This window comes from Rhea americana, unplaced genomic scaffold (genome assembly GCF_003343005.1).
Source record: "Rhea americana isolate MKP2758 unplaced genomic scaffold, rheAme1 scaffold_14, whole genome shotgun sequence".
In the NCBI taxonomy this organism is placed as follows: Eukaryota; Metazoa; Chordata; class Aves; order Rheiformes; family Rheidae; genus Rhea; species Rhea americana.
This window is the reverse complement of record NW_028185483.1, coordinates 4,725,562-4,740,376: the sequence shown is the minus strand read 5'-3', so window position 1 is coordinate 4,740,376 and position 14,815 is coordinate 4,725,562. Positions and strand designations below refer to the sequence as shown.

At 39.4% G+C, this 14,815-nt stretch overlaps 1 protein-coding gene across 1 annotated transcript in view; it reads left to right on the top strand.

Moving 5' to 3' along the window:
- COL4A4 (collagen type IV alpha 4 chain) overlaps positions 1-13,937 on the top strand; it is a 75,727-nt gene extending 61,790 nt beyond the window's left edge. The window contains exons 40-48 of the mRNA XM_085298596.1: positions 380-487; positions 1,365-1,520; positions 2,176-2,274; positions 2,577-2,585; positions 3,449-3,580; positions 5,852-5,968; positions 7,047-7,235; positions 9,222-9,508; positions 10,135-13,937. Coding sequence (XP_085154722.1) covers positions 380-487; positions 1,365-1,520; positions 2,176-2,274; positions 2,577-2,585; positions 3,449-3,580; positions 5,852-5,968; positions 7,047-7,235; positions 9,222-9,508; positions 10,135-10,398 — 1,361 coding nt within the window. The 3' untranslated portion in view covers positions 10,399-13,937. The remainder of the gene's footprint in view (positions 1-379; positions 488-1,364; positions 1,521-2,175; positions 2,275-2,576; positions 2,586-3,448; positions 3,581-5,851; positions 5,969-7,046; positions 7,236-9,221; positions 9,509-10,134) is intronic.
- The last annotated feature ends 878 nt before the right edge of the window (positions 13,938-14,815 follow it).

The following is a 14,815-nucleotide window of genomic DNA, read 5'->3' as shown; positions in this document are numbered from 1 at the left end:
ATGATGACTAGTAGCTCTTCCTACCTGTCATGTATAGGGCAGTGTCTTTTTTTTTTTTGCAAAAGTTCAGATTAAACATTAGAAAAACAATACACCTAAGACTAGTAACTTCATCTTGTTTACTGGAGGTTTTTAGAAAATACCTGAACTCACTTTTATTAGAAACAGTCCATGAATACTTACCCTGTCGCAGACAAGATGTTCTTAGGGTCCCTGCTGATCTTGCATTTTTACAATTTCTGTGACTATTATGTCAATGATATGTTACCTCCATGTACATGAGTTCACATTTCAGCATACTTTTATTTAGTAACTTATTTCTGTAATCTAAAATAAAAATGGACTGAAAACTCAGCATATTTCTTACGTGATCCCATAGGTAGAAGAGGGGCTATTGGACCTGCTGGACCTATGGGAAGATCTCCTGATAGTGCTCCTCCTGGTCTTCCAGGTGATCAAGGACCACCTGGTTTAGATGGCATCAGAGGTACTAAAAACAAAAATATCCAATGTAAGCCGTGGTGCTTAGGAGCCACTGGGTTGTTGCCTGTGGAACAACACACAAAAGTGCATAGGGACCAAAGAAACCAATCAATACCTCTGTGAATACACAGCAAAGGAAACTGTGGGTAGATCACTGGAGCGTGAATAAAATACTGATCTCCAGATTCAGTTTTCTGGCTTGTTTGGTGATTCTGTCCCATTGCTATAGCATGTCTCCATTTTCCCTAATATAGCAATAAGATTACTGGTGTCCCTTTCTAGCAAGAAGGATAAAATGCATTGTCCAGAGTTCATGTGGGCATTTTCTTCAGATTCTTCGTTACAGTTTTACTGGCAGTTGGTAGTAAACCCCCCCCCCCAAAAAGCTTTCTGATATGAATTCAGCCCTAAGAGAGCTAAAGTTGTAACTCTTCTGTAAGTATATATATAGACTGCACTTCCTCTATTACAAGCAGAGCTTGCCAAGGGATCCAGTTAGTTCCTATAGACCCTGGTCCAGACTGAGCTTTTTTAGTTGCTCTAACCTTTTTACTTTAGGTAATTATCTGACCCTTTCCTTGCCTAGCCAAAAGACTTGCTTTCTATTGGGAAATAGGAGATGGAGATGGGAAGAGTTAGCATCACTATAATAAACATGGAGAAAGAATGTTTCAGTGCAAGTAACATTGACTTGCTGCTTTCTCCTTGCACAGAATCTATTTTGTTTTGGGTGCTACTCCCTTGATTTCCTTAACAGTGCCTTGGAGAAGGTCTAAGGTTAATATTGCCAAAAAACAATGAAAAAAAAATCCTTGCAACACAGCTATTTTTAGATGTTTATGCTTTGTGCATTTATTCAGAGTAAAATGCTTTTACTGTAGGCCCACCGGGGAATCCTGGCCCTCCTGGAGAGACTGTATTTGTGCGAGGAGATCCAGGTGATGTTGGTATTCGAGGGGCACCTGGGCTTCCTGGGCAACGAGGGCAACAAGGAGCCAAAGGTCTTCCAGGGAACCATGGAAGAAGTGGCCCAAAGGGTATGATGTGAAGTTTTTAACTGGCTCATGCACTTAGGCTGATAAAAGCCAGGCCATATGCAAGAGAGTCTTGAGCACAGAGGAGCAAGTCACATGTAGCCAGGTGGAAAGGAGGGCTAGACATTTCATAGTTCTGCCCTTGCAGCTACAGATAAGTTAGAGCTGGGGGAGAAGGGCCAAAATTCACACGTACTGTTTCCAACAACTTGTTGGAAGACACCCCCATCAACCTGAGATTCTGAAGCAGCAAACTTTTGAACCTGCATGGCTCTGTCTGCAGGGATTTTCAGAAACCATGGAACCTGCAGATGCGCATGACCTAACGCAGAGTCTCACATCCACCATATAAATGGCTGCAGGCTTTCAACAGATTCCGTAGTTTGAAAGCAGGGATCTAAATTCTATGCTTCTTCCATAGATAGTAGAGAAGATGCATCTATACAGATCCTTTCCATTCTCTACAAAAGGAAAAGCTGTAAATTTTAATCAAGTTCAAAAGCAGAGAAGAGAAAAGGTCTTTTCTCTCATTGTCTTGCTGTCAGACAGAGTTGAATTGCCCCAAGTATTTTGTGTTACTCAAGCAGCCAGTCTGTCCTGTTTGTGTGTTCATCTTGAAATGCAATCACATGTCATTGCATGGCTGTTTTCTATCCAGGTCCTATGGGAATCCCTGGCCCACATGGTCCACCTGGTGCTACTGGACAACCTGGGGACCAGGGTTTTCAAGGGAGACCTGGTCCTAAAGGTCCTTCAGGTACTTCTGAACCTGTTGCTGTTYGTTACTCAACTGTGATCTTTGTATTCGTATATAAAATATTCTTACTAACATTTACTTAGATACAGAAAATTTAAACAACCTCAGAAAAAATATAAATTGATTTCTCATGAGTTGGGAAAAAAAATCTGAACTGGGGGGATTTATTATTATTATTTGATGCCACCTCATGCAAGTGATTTTAGTTCTCATTCCATTCTTTATTCTAATTTACATGCCTGAAACTTGTTCCTGCCTGCACCACAATGGTTGTAATCTGCTTTGTTTTTCAAATCTCTCAGGTTTTATAGGTAAGTTGATGTTTATTGATTATTGTTTTCATCTGGGCTTCCTTCTGTTTAGATACACTCCATTCTAATTAGAAGGTCCACTTAGCTAGGCTGCCAGGAATAGTGTGCTGCCACAACAATGCAGTTCTAATAGATTTTTCACATAAATAGCTGCACTTCCAAGCAGAGCAATATCATAATGGTGCTATATGAGAAGGCTCACATTAATATGTCACTTACTTATAATTCTGTCCAGAGACGTGTAAAATACTTTTGTTCCAAGTTATTTATCACTCTATTTTGTTTTCACTTGTCACAGCAGACACTAGCTAGCCAAACACCTATCCAAAGCTTGAATCCAATACAGAATTAGTACAGACAGACACCTAACTCTTAGTGTGAGTAAGCTGACATTTTTTTGTGGGGTTTGTTTGTTTGTTTTTTACTTTTTTTTTTAAGTGAGCATTGTAGGATAGAGCTGCTAGCTCTGCTCTTTGGGGGTTTTCAAGATTTAGCCTCAGTGTAGGTGAAGTACGATAAACATTAACACGTGCTAAAGTGTTGAGGCTGAAGTTGGATAGACTTTAGGCTTTAACTTTAATCAGTTTTGGGCACATTAACACAGAATAGAGACAGTACACACTAAACATTTGAAAAATGTCAGCTAGCATATGCTTATGACGCATGCTTACCATCCTGTTAAATGCTGTTCTTAAAGATTGAGAGTGAAATTAAAAACAGTGAGACCCAATCGTTCATTTTTAAAATACTTCACTTAAAATATACACTTGAATACCCAAACTAACTAACAATTATGTTGTTTTTTCTCATGGAAGTTATTACTCATTTTTTTTGTCCAATTTGTTTCCTATTACACATCTCAGGTGACCCTGGTGAACCAGGAAAAATAGACGACTCATGCCCTGCAATCCCAGGGCCTCCTGGAGAACCAGGGCAAAGAGGAGATGATGGTTCTRTAGGATTACCAGGGCCAATAGGTCACCCTGGACCCCAGGGTAAGCTGATGTTTTGAAAGCTTGGATGTCTATTTTAGCCATTCACACAAGGTTGGGGAAAGGGTTGGTGTGTCAGTGTCTCTTCCCCATGTTTTATCCTGTCTCTTCTTCTTAAGCATTTATTAACACTCTCTAGAAACATACAGTGGACTGGTTAATGCTGAGGATGATTAATCACAGTGTGGCTGAACCAGGCTACATGGGGCTGCATGCACTACATTCCCTTTTCCTAGGTAAAGGAAGGCAAAAGCATCATGTATGGTTGAGACAAAACTCATCAAATGTTATTTCTTTTTACCAGCAATGTTATTTCTTTTTTACCAGCAGAAAATGCAATGCCTCAAACCTTCTGTATGATTTGGTACTAACTGGTGGTTTGGCCCAAGCGGGATATATTTGGAGGACATTAAAAACCCACATGCTTTAAAATTTAGCAATAATATTTCACAAAGCTATGCTAACATAAATCCTGAAAGGCCACAGAAGTCAAGAGAGGCGTATACGATAGCACTTTCTCTTAAAGCAAGGAGGAAAGGATTATTGCAAAATAAAACTGGCCAAAGAGATCTTAAAAAGAATCTGTTAAGGCCCTGACAACTGAAACATTCTTCTGATAGGTATAAAAAGACAACAACAACAAAAAAACAAGGGGTGCTGCAGGTACTGATAATTCCAACAGAACGGCTGTCTTCACAGAAATGTAGCAATAGTATTTTCAGTTTAGATAGTGGAATCCCTCCTGCGCCTTCAGACATTTATTACTTGGGAAACTTAGGTTTGTTGTGTTGGCTGCACTGGACATCCAGTGTCTCCAGAGAGAAAGCCTATCATATTCTCCTGGGAGAATCCCTGCAAGGTTCATAGCTCTCATGGAAGCGAACACAAGGCAGTTTTCAGTGAACTGTTTAGTTTTAGTTGACAAATCAATTAAAATTAAGCCAAATAAAAGTTGTCTCTAGCATTGAAATGGTGTGTTTCCCCAGTATGCATCCTTAAATAGTTTCTGTAAAACCTGGCAGTACAGTGACACATACTCACGCTGGTTTGACAGAAGAATCACTTAATGATGCTTTTTCTTTCATTAGCACAGCAGAATCTAATCTTGTCCCTGCTGGGAAAGCTACACAGACAGATAAGACAACTAGAGATTTTACTGGCAAAACTGAAGTTTATTACTGAAACTTCCATATACTTGAAATTTGGCAAAATAACTATGAACAGACATTGAAAAGCTGTTAGTGTTTTGACTGTTTTTAGATTTTCTTAATTAACTTAAAAAGTAATAATGGGAAATCTTCCATGTTTTGAGACAACTTTTCAAAGTACTCAAGTCTGAAGGCTAAACAATTAGCATAGTTTACAAGGAATAAAGCATGCACCATTTATGAGAACCAACTCAGGTGCAAGAAACATGTTCAGCTGAAAATTTTCTTCACCAATAAAGGGAAATCACTGCCAAATGCATTAATATCTGACAAGTGAAAGTTGATATTCAATTCAGGTATTTTTAAATGTAGCCTCTGGACAGGACCATTACCATCTATGGCCTGTATACAAGACACACATATTGACATGGCCACACACCTCATTAGCATTATCTACTAGTGTATAAATATATATATATATGTAGAGAGAGAGAGACAAACACACACACACATATATATGTATATATGTACTTATGTATGTGTACACATACATGGATACATAGAGATATAAAAACATGAGGACATCGAAAGCCTAAGACTTCTTTGCCCTTCCCCATTGGATGTAATCCAGTCAGTAGTCCCTCTCTTCTGTAAAGAGCTATTACATGCATCGCTTCACAGGAAGGTCAGTACATGTTTAAAGACTTTGCTGAATTGGGCCCTAAAAGATGAAGGCTTGCCATAGGATCAGTTATAACTCATTGCATGAGTGTAGATACTGATKGCAGGTCTGCAAGAGGATTGCATGATACTTGTCAGAGGTTTGATGGTTTGATTTCAAATTTAAATTGCACAAGTTTCTTACAGAGGACACAAAAATCTTACCAGCAGTTGCTCTGTTGTCATACTCTTGCCTCTGAACTACCACTGCAGTCACAACAAAAGAATAAGCTATAAAGCAAATTCCCAATAGAAAACAGTTCTATACCTTTCTATTCCTTAAGTGTCATTTCTTGGTGGTCTCAGTTCTGCTAACTGGCTCACTGCATACTGTGTATGTTTGGACAATGATTAACTGTTAAATACAGCCATATGAAGTAAAAGTGCGTACTTTATATTTACCTAGGAAGAAAAGGTGAAGAAGGGTCATGTGGCCTGCCAGGTCAAGATGGCTTACCTGGGCCACCTGGACCTCCAGGTGACCAAGGGATTATAGGAGAACAAGGATACATTGGGCCACGAGGTAAGAATGGCTGTTTTTTCCTGCCTGTTTACCACCATGGGAGGGGAAAAGCAGATACTGCGATTTCTTCATTTTGGAGATAAACTTACTGATGCTTTTGGGTAGGAGTGAAAACCTTCAAGGAACTTAGAGGTGCTGCCCTCAGCAAGCTCAAACAAAAGCAGTAGAATAGACCAACAAGGGTACTGTATTTGCGTATAGCTAAACCAAAGTTTAGCAGAAGAAGGAAGCCTACAAGACCAGGGAGATGGGAGTTTGTTTACCCACCAGTGTTATTCATGCAGTAACCCAGTCACGTGACACTGAGGGAAGATGTGTGAGATGATGATATACAGACCATGTTTTCTCTCTGCTCCGTCCATTCACTCCAGTTCACTCTCTGGTCTGAGATACCATACCACTTATTTTTCCCCCTCAACTCAAGCACTAGTAGTGATACTTGTGAATGATAACACATAAAAAGGCCCCAGCTCAAGACAAATYTCAACATACATTATTAACCAGAAAAACARATAAGCATACATGTTTAGACACCATATATCAATAGATAAGCATTTCTAAGTCATGGCTAATGGAGTAACTGAGTAATTAACATTGTATTTCAGCTGTGACTGCTGTTTAATAAATTATTCATTTAATACATTTGTGGAGAAAGGGCATGGACTGGGTTTGAATCCCTGAAGTAACAGTCAGTGCTGTTACCCCTGTTACTTCAAGGATTCAAATCCAGTCCAGACAGCAACATCATTCTAGTGAGCAAGTCCATAAAATTATTGCCCACCTAAGTTCATTTCTTCATGAGCAAAGATTCATGCAGCACAGGACAGAGGCAAGACTAGACTGTCTTTCAGTCCAAGAGGCAAGCCAACTGTCAAAGCATTAAGCGGCAATTTACTTCAATTCTTTCTAATAATGAGTATAATTTGAGTCTTCTGCTACCTTTACTGGCCATGTGAAGTTGTGTTGTATTTGGTCAGGAACCCATTACTGAACACAGAAGTAGAGTAAAAGATAAAAGCTTCCACTAGTTAAGTGTTCATGCAAGCAAATTTGTTTTACCTTTTCTCCTATGTATAAGGTCCACCTGGCCAGACCGGTATCCCAGGACCACCAGGCCCTCACATTAGATCTGCAAGTGGATTCTTGCTTGTTCTTCACAGTCAGTCAGACAGAGAACCACTCTGTCCGCAGGGGATGCCAAAATTATGGACTGGCTATAGTCTGTTGTACCTGGAAGGACAAGAGAAAGCTCATAATCAAGATCTTGGTATGTATTGCATTAGATGGTAGTCACTCTCCAGTTAAGATCTAATGTAATGTGCTCTATATACAGTAAAAGGTAAGTCCAATGGAGCAAGCTTTTAAGAATCATCGTCAATTACTTATTTTCTGCAGACTCTACACTAATTTCCAAGATCTCCTATTATGCTGATTATAATCAACTTGGTTATGTTGCCCTGTTACATGACCAATTTCAAAATGGCTTTCTGCTGCTATATTTGAATGAAAAAAATATTTCTACATCTAAATAATTTTGAATAGACATTAGAGATGAGTAGTTTGCTTCACCCATCTTGTCTAGTTGTTTTAGGCTGCCTTTGAACTCACTGGAAATATTTTTCTCGATCAGGAATCTCATTTGGCTGCTTTGAGTATCTCCTGTCAACTTGGAAAAAATGGCTAGCTAAGTTAGGTGATTATAGTTGGATACTGTAAATAAACTTTAAAAGTGAAATTAGGTATTACGTGTACAACAGAATCACATGCTTTTGTTAGTCAGAAGCTAATATTTTTTTGGACAGACAAAATTCTCCCCAAAGACCGGTCCATTTTGGTGCCTTAGGCCATTTGTACCAGTCGTGACTAAAGTTAGCTGTCTAAATAAGTGGCCTGACCTGCAGCCTTAAAAACTGTGTGGCTGCAATTAGCAGAAAAGAAATTTCTTTAAATTTTTGTCATGTTTTTATGCAAGAGGCAGAGAAGTCCCTTAGGGGTAAAGATCAGGGAGTCAGAGAGCTAATAAGCTGAATGAAGAAAAGTAGTGTTTAAATTACTTAGTAAAAGTAATAGATGTTTTTAGCAACACTAGTGTTACTAAACACTTGACAAGTTTAGTTGAATTAAGTAGTTGAAACATTGCTTATTTTTCCCCCTCAACTCAAGCACTGGCAGTGATACTTGTGAATGATAACACATAAAAAGGCYCCAGCTCAAGAAAAATCTCAACATACATTATTAACCAGAAAACCAATCAAGCATACATGTTTAGACACTGTATTTCAATAGATATTTAATTACTGAAATAATTGTAACATTACTTGAAATATTTTCACTATAATGTTTTTGGCATTCCCCAGGATAGCCAGTGTTGGTAACACAGTTCCTTATAACAACAGTGAAAATAAGAGCCAAGTAAAATAGAATCCTTGTTCCCTATGACCAAAAGGTGTTCTTTTTTGCAGGCCTTTTCCTTACCAGGCTATATAATTACAGAAATAATACATCAAACACGAAGTTCAAGGCAGAATGTATTTTCAGCAATTATTGTGTTAACTAAAAGGTCATCATGAAACTGTTCTAAATCAATTCTGGGAGAAGAACTTGAATCTGAAGTATGCACTACTCACTCCTTATTTCTGCTAATGTCTAGMTGATGAGAATTTTGCAGGATAGGCTCTGTGAAATCTCTCAGTCCTTTTACTTCAGTTTGAGAGTCTGTGAAACAAGGAAGGCAACAACCTGAAAGGCAACAGAACAGCTGCTGAGATTTCATCTTCACTCATTGGTAGCAACAGTTTGTCATGCTTTAGAAGAATTATCTGCTTTATCAATGTTGGCATTTGGTTTCTCACTGCTTCTAGTGAGTTTGTAAATAGCTAATCTCCTTTTTAACCAGCTGCCACCTCTTGCCTAATTTATTTTTCAGTGTTGTCACAGTTAAGAAATTTGTTATCGCAACTGTTTCCCATAGTGACAAACTACATCATGTTTAAATACTGGATTGTGACATCCTGAAATGTTATTGGTCAAAGGAAGATACTGATTAGTAAACATAACAATAATAATAATAATAAAAATTCTGTTTACAATATTACTAGTCATTTTGGTAAATAAGATGGTGAGCGATTTAAGATTTGTTAATTATGTGGCACTCGGTAAGCCATACAGTTTTGTGACAATATTGGTCAAAATACTGATTTGAACTTACCTGGAAAAAAGTGGAATAATTTTCATCGTTTGTTATTATTTTCAGGTCTGGCAGGATCTTGTCTTCCTATTTTTAGTACCATGCCCTTTGCTTACTGTAATATCAACCAAGTTTGTTACTACGCCAGTCGTAATGATAAGTCTTACTGGTTGTCAAGTGCTGCTCCGTTACCAATGATGCCACTCTCTGAAGAAGAAATACAACCATATATAAGCAGATGTGCTGTATGTGAGGCCCCAGCCCAAGCTGTAGCAGTTCATAGCCAAGATCAGTCAATTCCTCCCTGCCCACCGAACTGGAGGAGTCTTTGGATAGGATATTCTTTTTTGATGGTAAGAGTCTGTGCACATGAGTATATATATATAGAAGTTTCTTTCATTTAGCTTTGTTGTTTCAAAGGTTCGCAGATTTTAGCTCTGAAAAGTAAACTTAAACATATAGCAAACATTACAAAATAAAATCCACAAAAAAAAAGGATCAATTCCAAGTTACAGAGCTCATCTGTAGCTGTATATCCTGAAGTCATTGCCCGCAGTTACACATGACTCTTAATTTTAAAAAGACTTTACTTGCTTTGCTTGCTCCCATTAAACAATAGGATTTTCATGAACAAAGTTGCATTTTGAGGAATTGAAGTCCTGGTCTTTTTAATGCTGTCCTCCAGTCACATCTGAAGCAAGTTTAGATAACAACATAATTTAGTATCCACCTGGATTACTCATGTGAACTGATTCTAGACTTGATAAATAATCTTAATATCTATTTTAAAAAGATTAACATTATTGAGATTAAATTATTAAAGAACTACTGAAGTTTTTCTCCAGTAAAGGAAGTTCACTTCAATCTGCAGTCACCAAAAATAGCACAATTAGAAGCAATTAAAGCCCCAAAACACTTGTTAACATCGTTTACTTATTTTTCACATGCAGTTATCAAGTTCTTATTTTGTTCTTTACAGCATACTGGATCCGGTGATCAGGGAGGTGGACAGTCCCTTATGTCACCTGGAAGTTGCCTGGAAGACTTCAGATCTGCACCATTCATTGAATGCCAGGGCCAGCGGGGAACGTGTCAGTTTTTTGCTAATGAATACAGTTTCTGGCTAATAACAGTGATGCCTGAATTGCAGTTTGCATCAGCACCTCTGTCAGGCACTCTCAAAGAAGGACAAGAGCAGAGGAAAAAAATCAGTAGATGTCAGGTGTGCCTGAAGCATGGCTAACAGACAAAATTGAGCAGCTTGAATGAGACTTGCATAGGGAAKAAGAGCTAAAGGTGTAAACATTATTTGATATTGGAATATATTTGAAAGTCTACAGTTCTGTCGCTTTTGTTTTATATTGATATATAGGACTGAAAGGTGCATCTATTGAATTTTATCCACCCACGTACAGATATCTACAGATTGTAAAATCTGGAGTAAACAACTTGAGACCCCCAAAAAATGAAACTCAGTCACACTGGAGTTTGCTACTGTAATATACAGGGAGAGTTTGGAGGCATGAATTAAGCTGTTCTAGAATACCAAGGAAAACGTATATGATTATGCAAGACAGCAGATTTCCTGCTACACGGAGCATTTAGAACAGGAGAAATAGGTGTTTTTATATGGCATATTATAAATAACTACTCTCTAAAAGAGGCATAGATACAGGTCTACAAGCATACAATGCCCTTACAGAATGGCTGGGGTTGGTAAGCACCTCTGGAAGAGGACCTGAAGATCATCTGGTCCAACCTACCTGCTCAAAGAAGGACAGCTACAGCAAGACCATGAGTGGGACTGTGTCCAGTCAGGTTTTGAATGTCTCCATGGCTGAAGATTCCACAACAACCTGCTCCARTGTTCAACCAGCCTCACAATGAAAAGTGTTTTCTTATGCTCAGACGGAGATTCCTGATTTTCAATTTGTGCCCATCGTCTATCGTCCTGCCACTTGGTGCCYGTGAGGAGACTTGGCTCACTCGTCTTTACTCCCTCTTATCAGGCATTTATAAAGATTGATAAAGTTCCCCCCACCAAGCCTTATCTTCTCCAGGCTAAAMAGTCCCAACTCTCTCAGCCTTTCCTCGTATGAGAGATGCTCCAGGCTTTTAATCATGTGTGGCCCTTCACTGGACTCATTCCAGTAGCTCCACATCTCTCTYGTGCTGGAGAGCCCAGCAATGGACCCCAATACTCCAGATGCAGCCTTACCAGCACTGAGCAGAGAGGRCAAGGGTCATCTCCTCGACCAGCTTGCGATGCTCTTCCTAATGCAGCCCAAAATACTGTCAGCCTTCCTTGCCAAAGGGCACATTGCTGGCTCATGTTCAACTTGGCATCCATCAGAAACCCCAGGTCCTTCTCTGTGGCGCTGCTTTCCAAATGGTCATCCCCCAGCATGTGCTGGTGCTGCATAGGTTTATTCCTCCCCAGGAGCAGAACTTTGTGCTTCCCCTTGTTCAGCTTCATGAGGTTCCTCTCTGCCCATTTCTGCAGCCTATTGATGTCTCTCAGAATAGCAGCACAACTGGTGCATCAGTGACTCCTCCCAGTTTTGCATCATCTGCAAACATGCTGAGGGTGCATTTGGTCCCATCATCCAGGTCATTAATGAAGAGGTTAAATAGTATTGGTCCTCATATCAACACCTGGGGGACATCACTAGTGACTGACCTCCAGCTGCACTTTCTGCTCCTGATCACAACCCCCTGAGCTAGGCAGTTCAGCCAGTTTTCAATCCACTTCACTGTCCATTTWTCTAGCCTCAGCTTGCCTGTGTCTGTCTAGCTACTTCATCAGCTTGTCTACGGGGGTGTTACGGGAGACAGTGTAAAAAGCCTCACTAAAGTACAGATAAAAGTCTTAAAGCACTGTAGCTCAATTTCCCATGAATCTTGCCCACTGTTTCTGTGGGATGGGGAAAAATGTAATTTTATTGGGAACACATGCTTGCACATAATAAAAAAAAATGAGGATCAAAGTCTGTTACACCATTGCAGTACAGAACCAAACTGGGAAAGAGCTGTTAATTGAGCTTTCATAAACAACAAAAAAAGTTACAGAACTGCTCAGAAGCAGAGATTGTTGTGTAAGAAAATAAAATTAACAGAGATAATCAGGCCTTAAAAAGCTATATTTATATTTGCAATTAATTTTTCAGAGCAGTTGTTAAACTGAATTGTTAAGCTGCAATCCAAAGCAGTTGCTAGTGTTAATTAAGAAAGAAATAGTAGCATGGTGATAAAATGGGTGAATTCATCTGCATGATCCATAAAAGAAGTTGTTGAACAATTGCCTAACCCCAAAGCAAATAAATGTTGTTCATTTATGTTAATCTGTAAACATAGCACAAAGRAAGGTGGGCCTCCACCTTTTAGCGCCTTATGGAATCATGGCTCCGGATTTACTTTTTAGTATTGAAAGTGTTTATTGTTAAAAGGTTTATAAGCTAAATCACTACTTTTTGAAAAAGTTGAACACATCTGTACACAGTTCATTCAGCTATAAAAGAACAAAAATAGTATATGTGCATTTGAATCACAGTGAAACTACTGGAAAACACATTGATTGCGGGTGGAGTATTCATTGTGTGCAGAAGGGCCACAAATGCTCTTTTTACCCCTTAAAAAAGGGCTATTTTACTAGAATGGAATGAAATGTTTTTTCCGGCATTTTTGTGTTCACAAAAGGAGGTCTCCTAGCAAAGCGATTTTCAAGCAGACCAAGAACCACATCTAAAAGTCCTAGTTCAAGGAAAACTCCCCATAAAGATATCATGAGTACCACAGGCCAATCAATTCGAGAGCTAGATCCAGAGACTCAAAAAGCAAGAAAGAAATATATTCCAGTCTCAGCTGGAGGAAAAAGGGATGGGCAGAGGGTAACTCCAATTCATGTGCAAACACATCAGCCTGCGCCACTTCTTCCTGACAAAACCAACTAAGCCATGTGATCTGCTGCGCTAAGGTGGTGGTCAACTCTCCTGCCCTCCCAGCCGGGAAACAGTCAAGAGTCTTTACAGTAATAAAGAGCCCAGTGTGTCCTTGGGGCACATCTAGGTCCCCGCCTGTCTCCAGCGGCTGCCCACACCTACAGGCGCATCAGTCAACTTGCTGCTCAGCAGTCATCCCGGCGTGCTCTTTCCTTCCTATCTGCCGCGTCCCATCATTTTTGAGGTGGATTTATCTCTGCGTGGAAGAATTTAATCCTGTCCTGCCCCAGACTGCATCCCTCATGCACAAGAGGCTTTCTGGTCATGGACAAGTAAAAAGATCTCAACTCTCCAGGGTGCAGAGCATATCCCTGTGAGAAGAAAGCAGCACATGAAGGGGAGCACCATGCCTTAGCTACCTACTCCTCAAGCTGTGCAAAATATATTTCCAAAAAGGCCACGGCTGGTATTTTCTGAAACACAGTTGACTTCAGCTTATATTCAATAGAAGTTGSATGCTCCGTTTTCTTCAGGTGGCATCCCTGTTTCCTCATGGATTTTGGGAATTCCTCATTAAGGTTTCAGAAATGACATTTTCCTAACAGCGCTCACCAGCTTCTCTGTTGTCATTTGCAGTCTCTTCTCAGGTTGAGGCTACGGGACCTCTTTAGATAAGGGCAGTTGCTCTTCCAAAAATATTTACAGTGCCTAAGACAGCAATGCTGAGGCTCTTAGAACTGCATTATAGGCACTTAGGTAAATAATAATGAAATCCGTATAGATTGTGTCCCTAAAAGCTTTGTCTCAGTAAGACAAATTAAAGACAAGATTGAATACAACAGGATTTTGGAGTTGAATTTCTATTCATTTAACAAATGCACAGAAGAATCTTAAAATACGCATAAAAAAAACAAACAAACAAACAAAAAAAACCCAACAGAGACCTAATAATCTAAAGCCACTTCTTTGGACCGTATCATCCTACATTCGCTTTTAAATAGGATGTAGAACAATTCCTGGTTCCAGGAATGGTTTACTATGGTTCATAAAAACATACTATATAGGAGATATCTTTAGACTACTGTTGATAGCTTAGAATATGTAATAGCTATGTAAGTTCCTGTTTAATGCTTCAGCTAAATCTGTCAAAACCATTACACTAATTCAAAAAGAAGTTGTAGGTAAATTGCTTAATATTATAAAGCAAATAAGATATAGACCAAATTATAAAGCAATATGTGCTTTAATTCTGTAATCACTTGTCCAGTGACTGTAAGCAGAAAATAATTAGGTAAATTATTCATATGGGACCTAATTATGAAATTATGTGTAAGAAATAATAGTTGAACTGCTTATAAGTGTTAAAATACTCTAAAGGCGATGGCCTTGTGTTAGTCCTTATAGTCCAGGTAACCTGTACTGTTGCATTCAAGAGCTCTAGATCTTGTGCAAGCCTGGTAGAGAAATGAATTTTATCCTATGCGGCAGGCAGATTATTAACAGCAACATAAAAAATGCACCGGCTTCATTCTGAGCTCACTGACGTTAAAACAGCTCTGGACGAACTACCCTGGAATTAACTTCGGAAGCTAGGATGGACCGTGAGGAAAGTGTCCTTCCGACCACGCTGGCAAACGACGGCAGCCGCGCGCCCACGACGCAGACAGGGCGCCTGCCTCTGACTCGCGGCAGACCCTCAGGGCAGGTGTTATATTCTCCCTC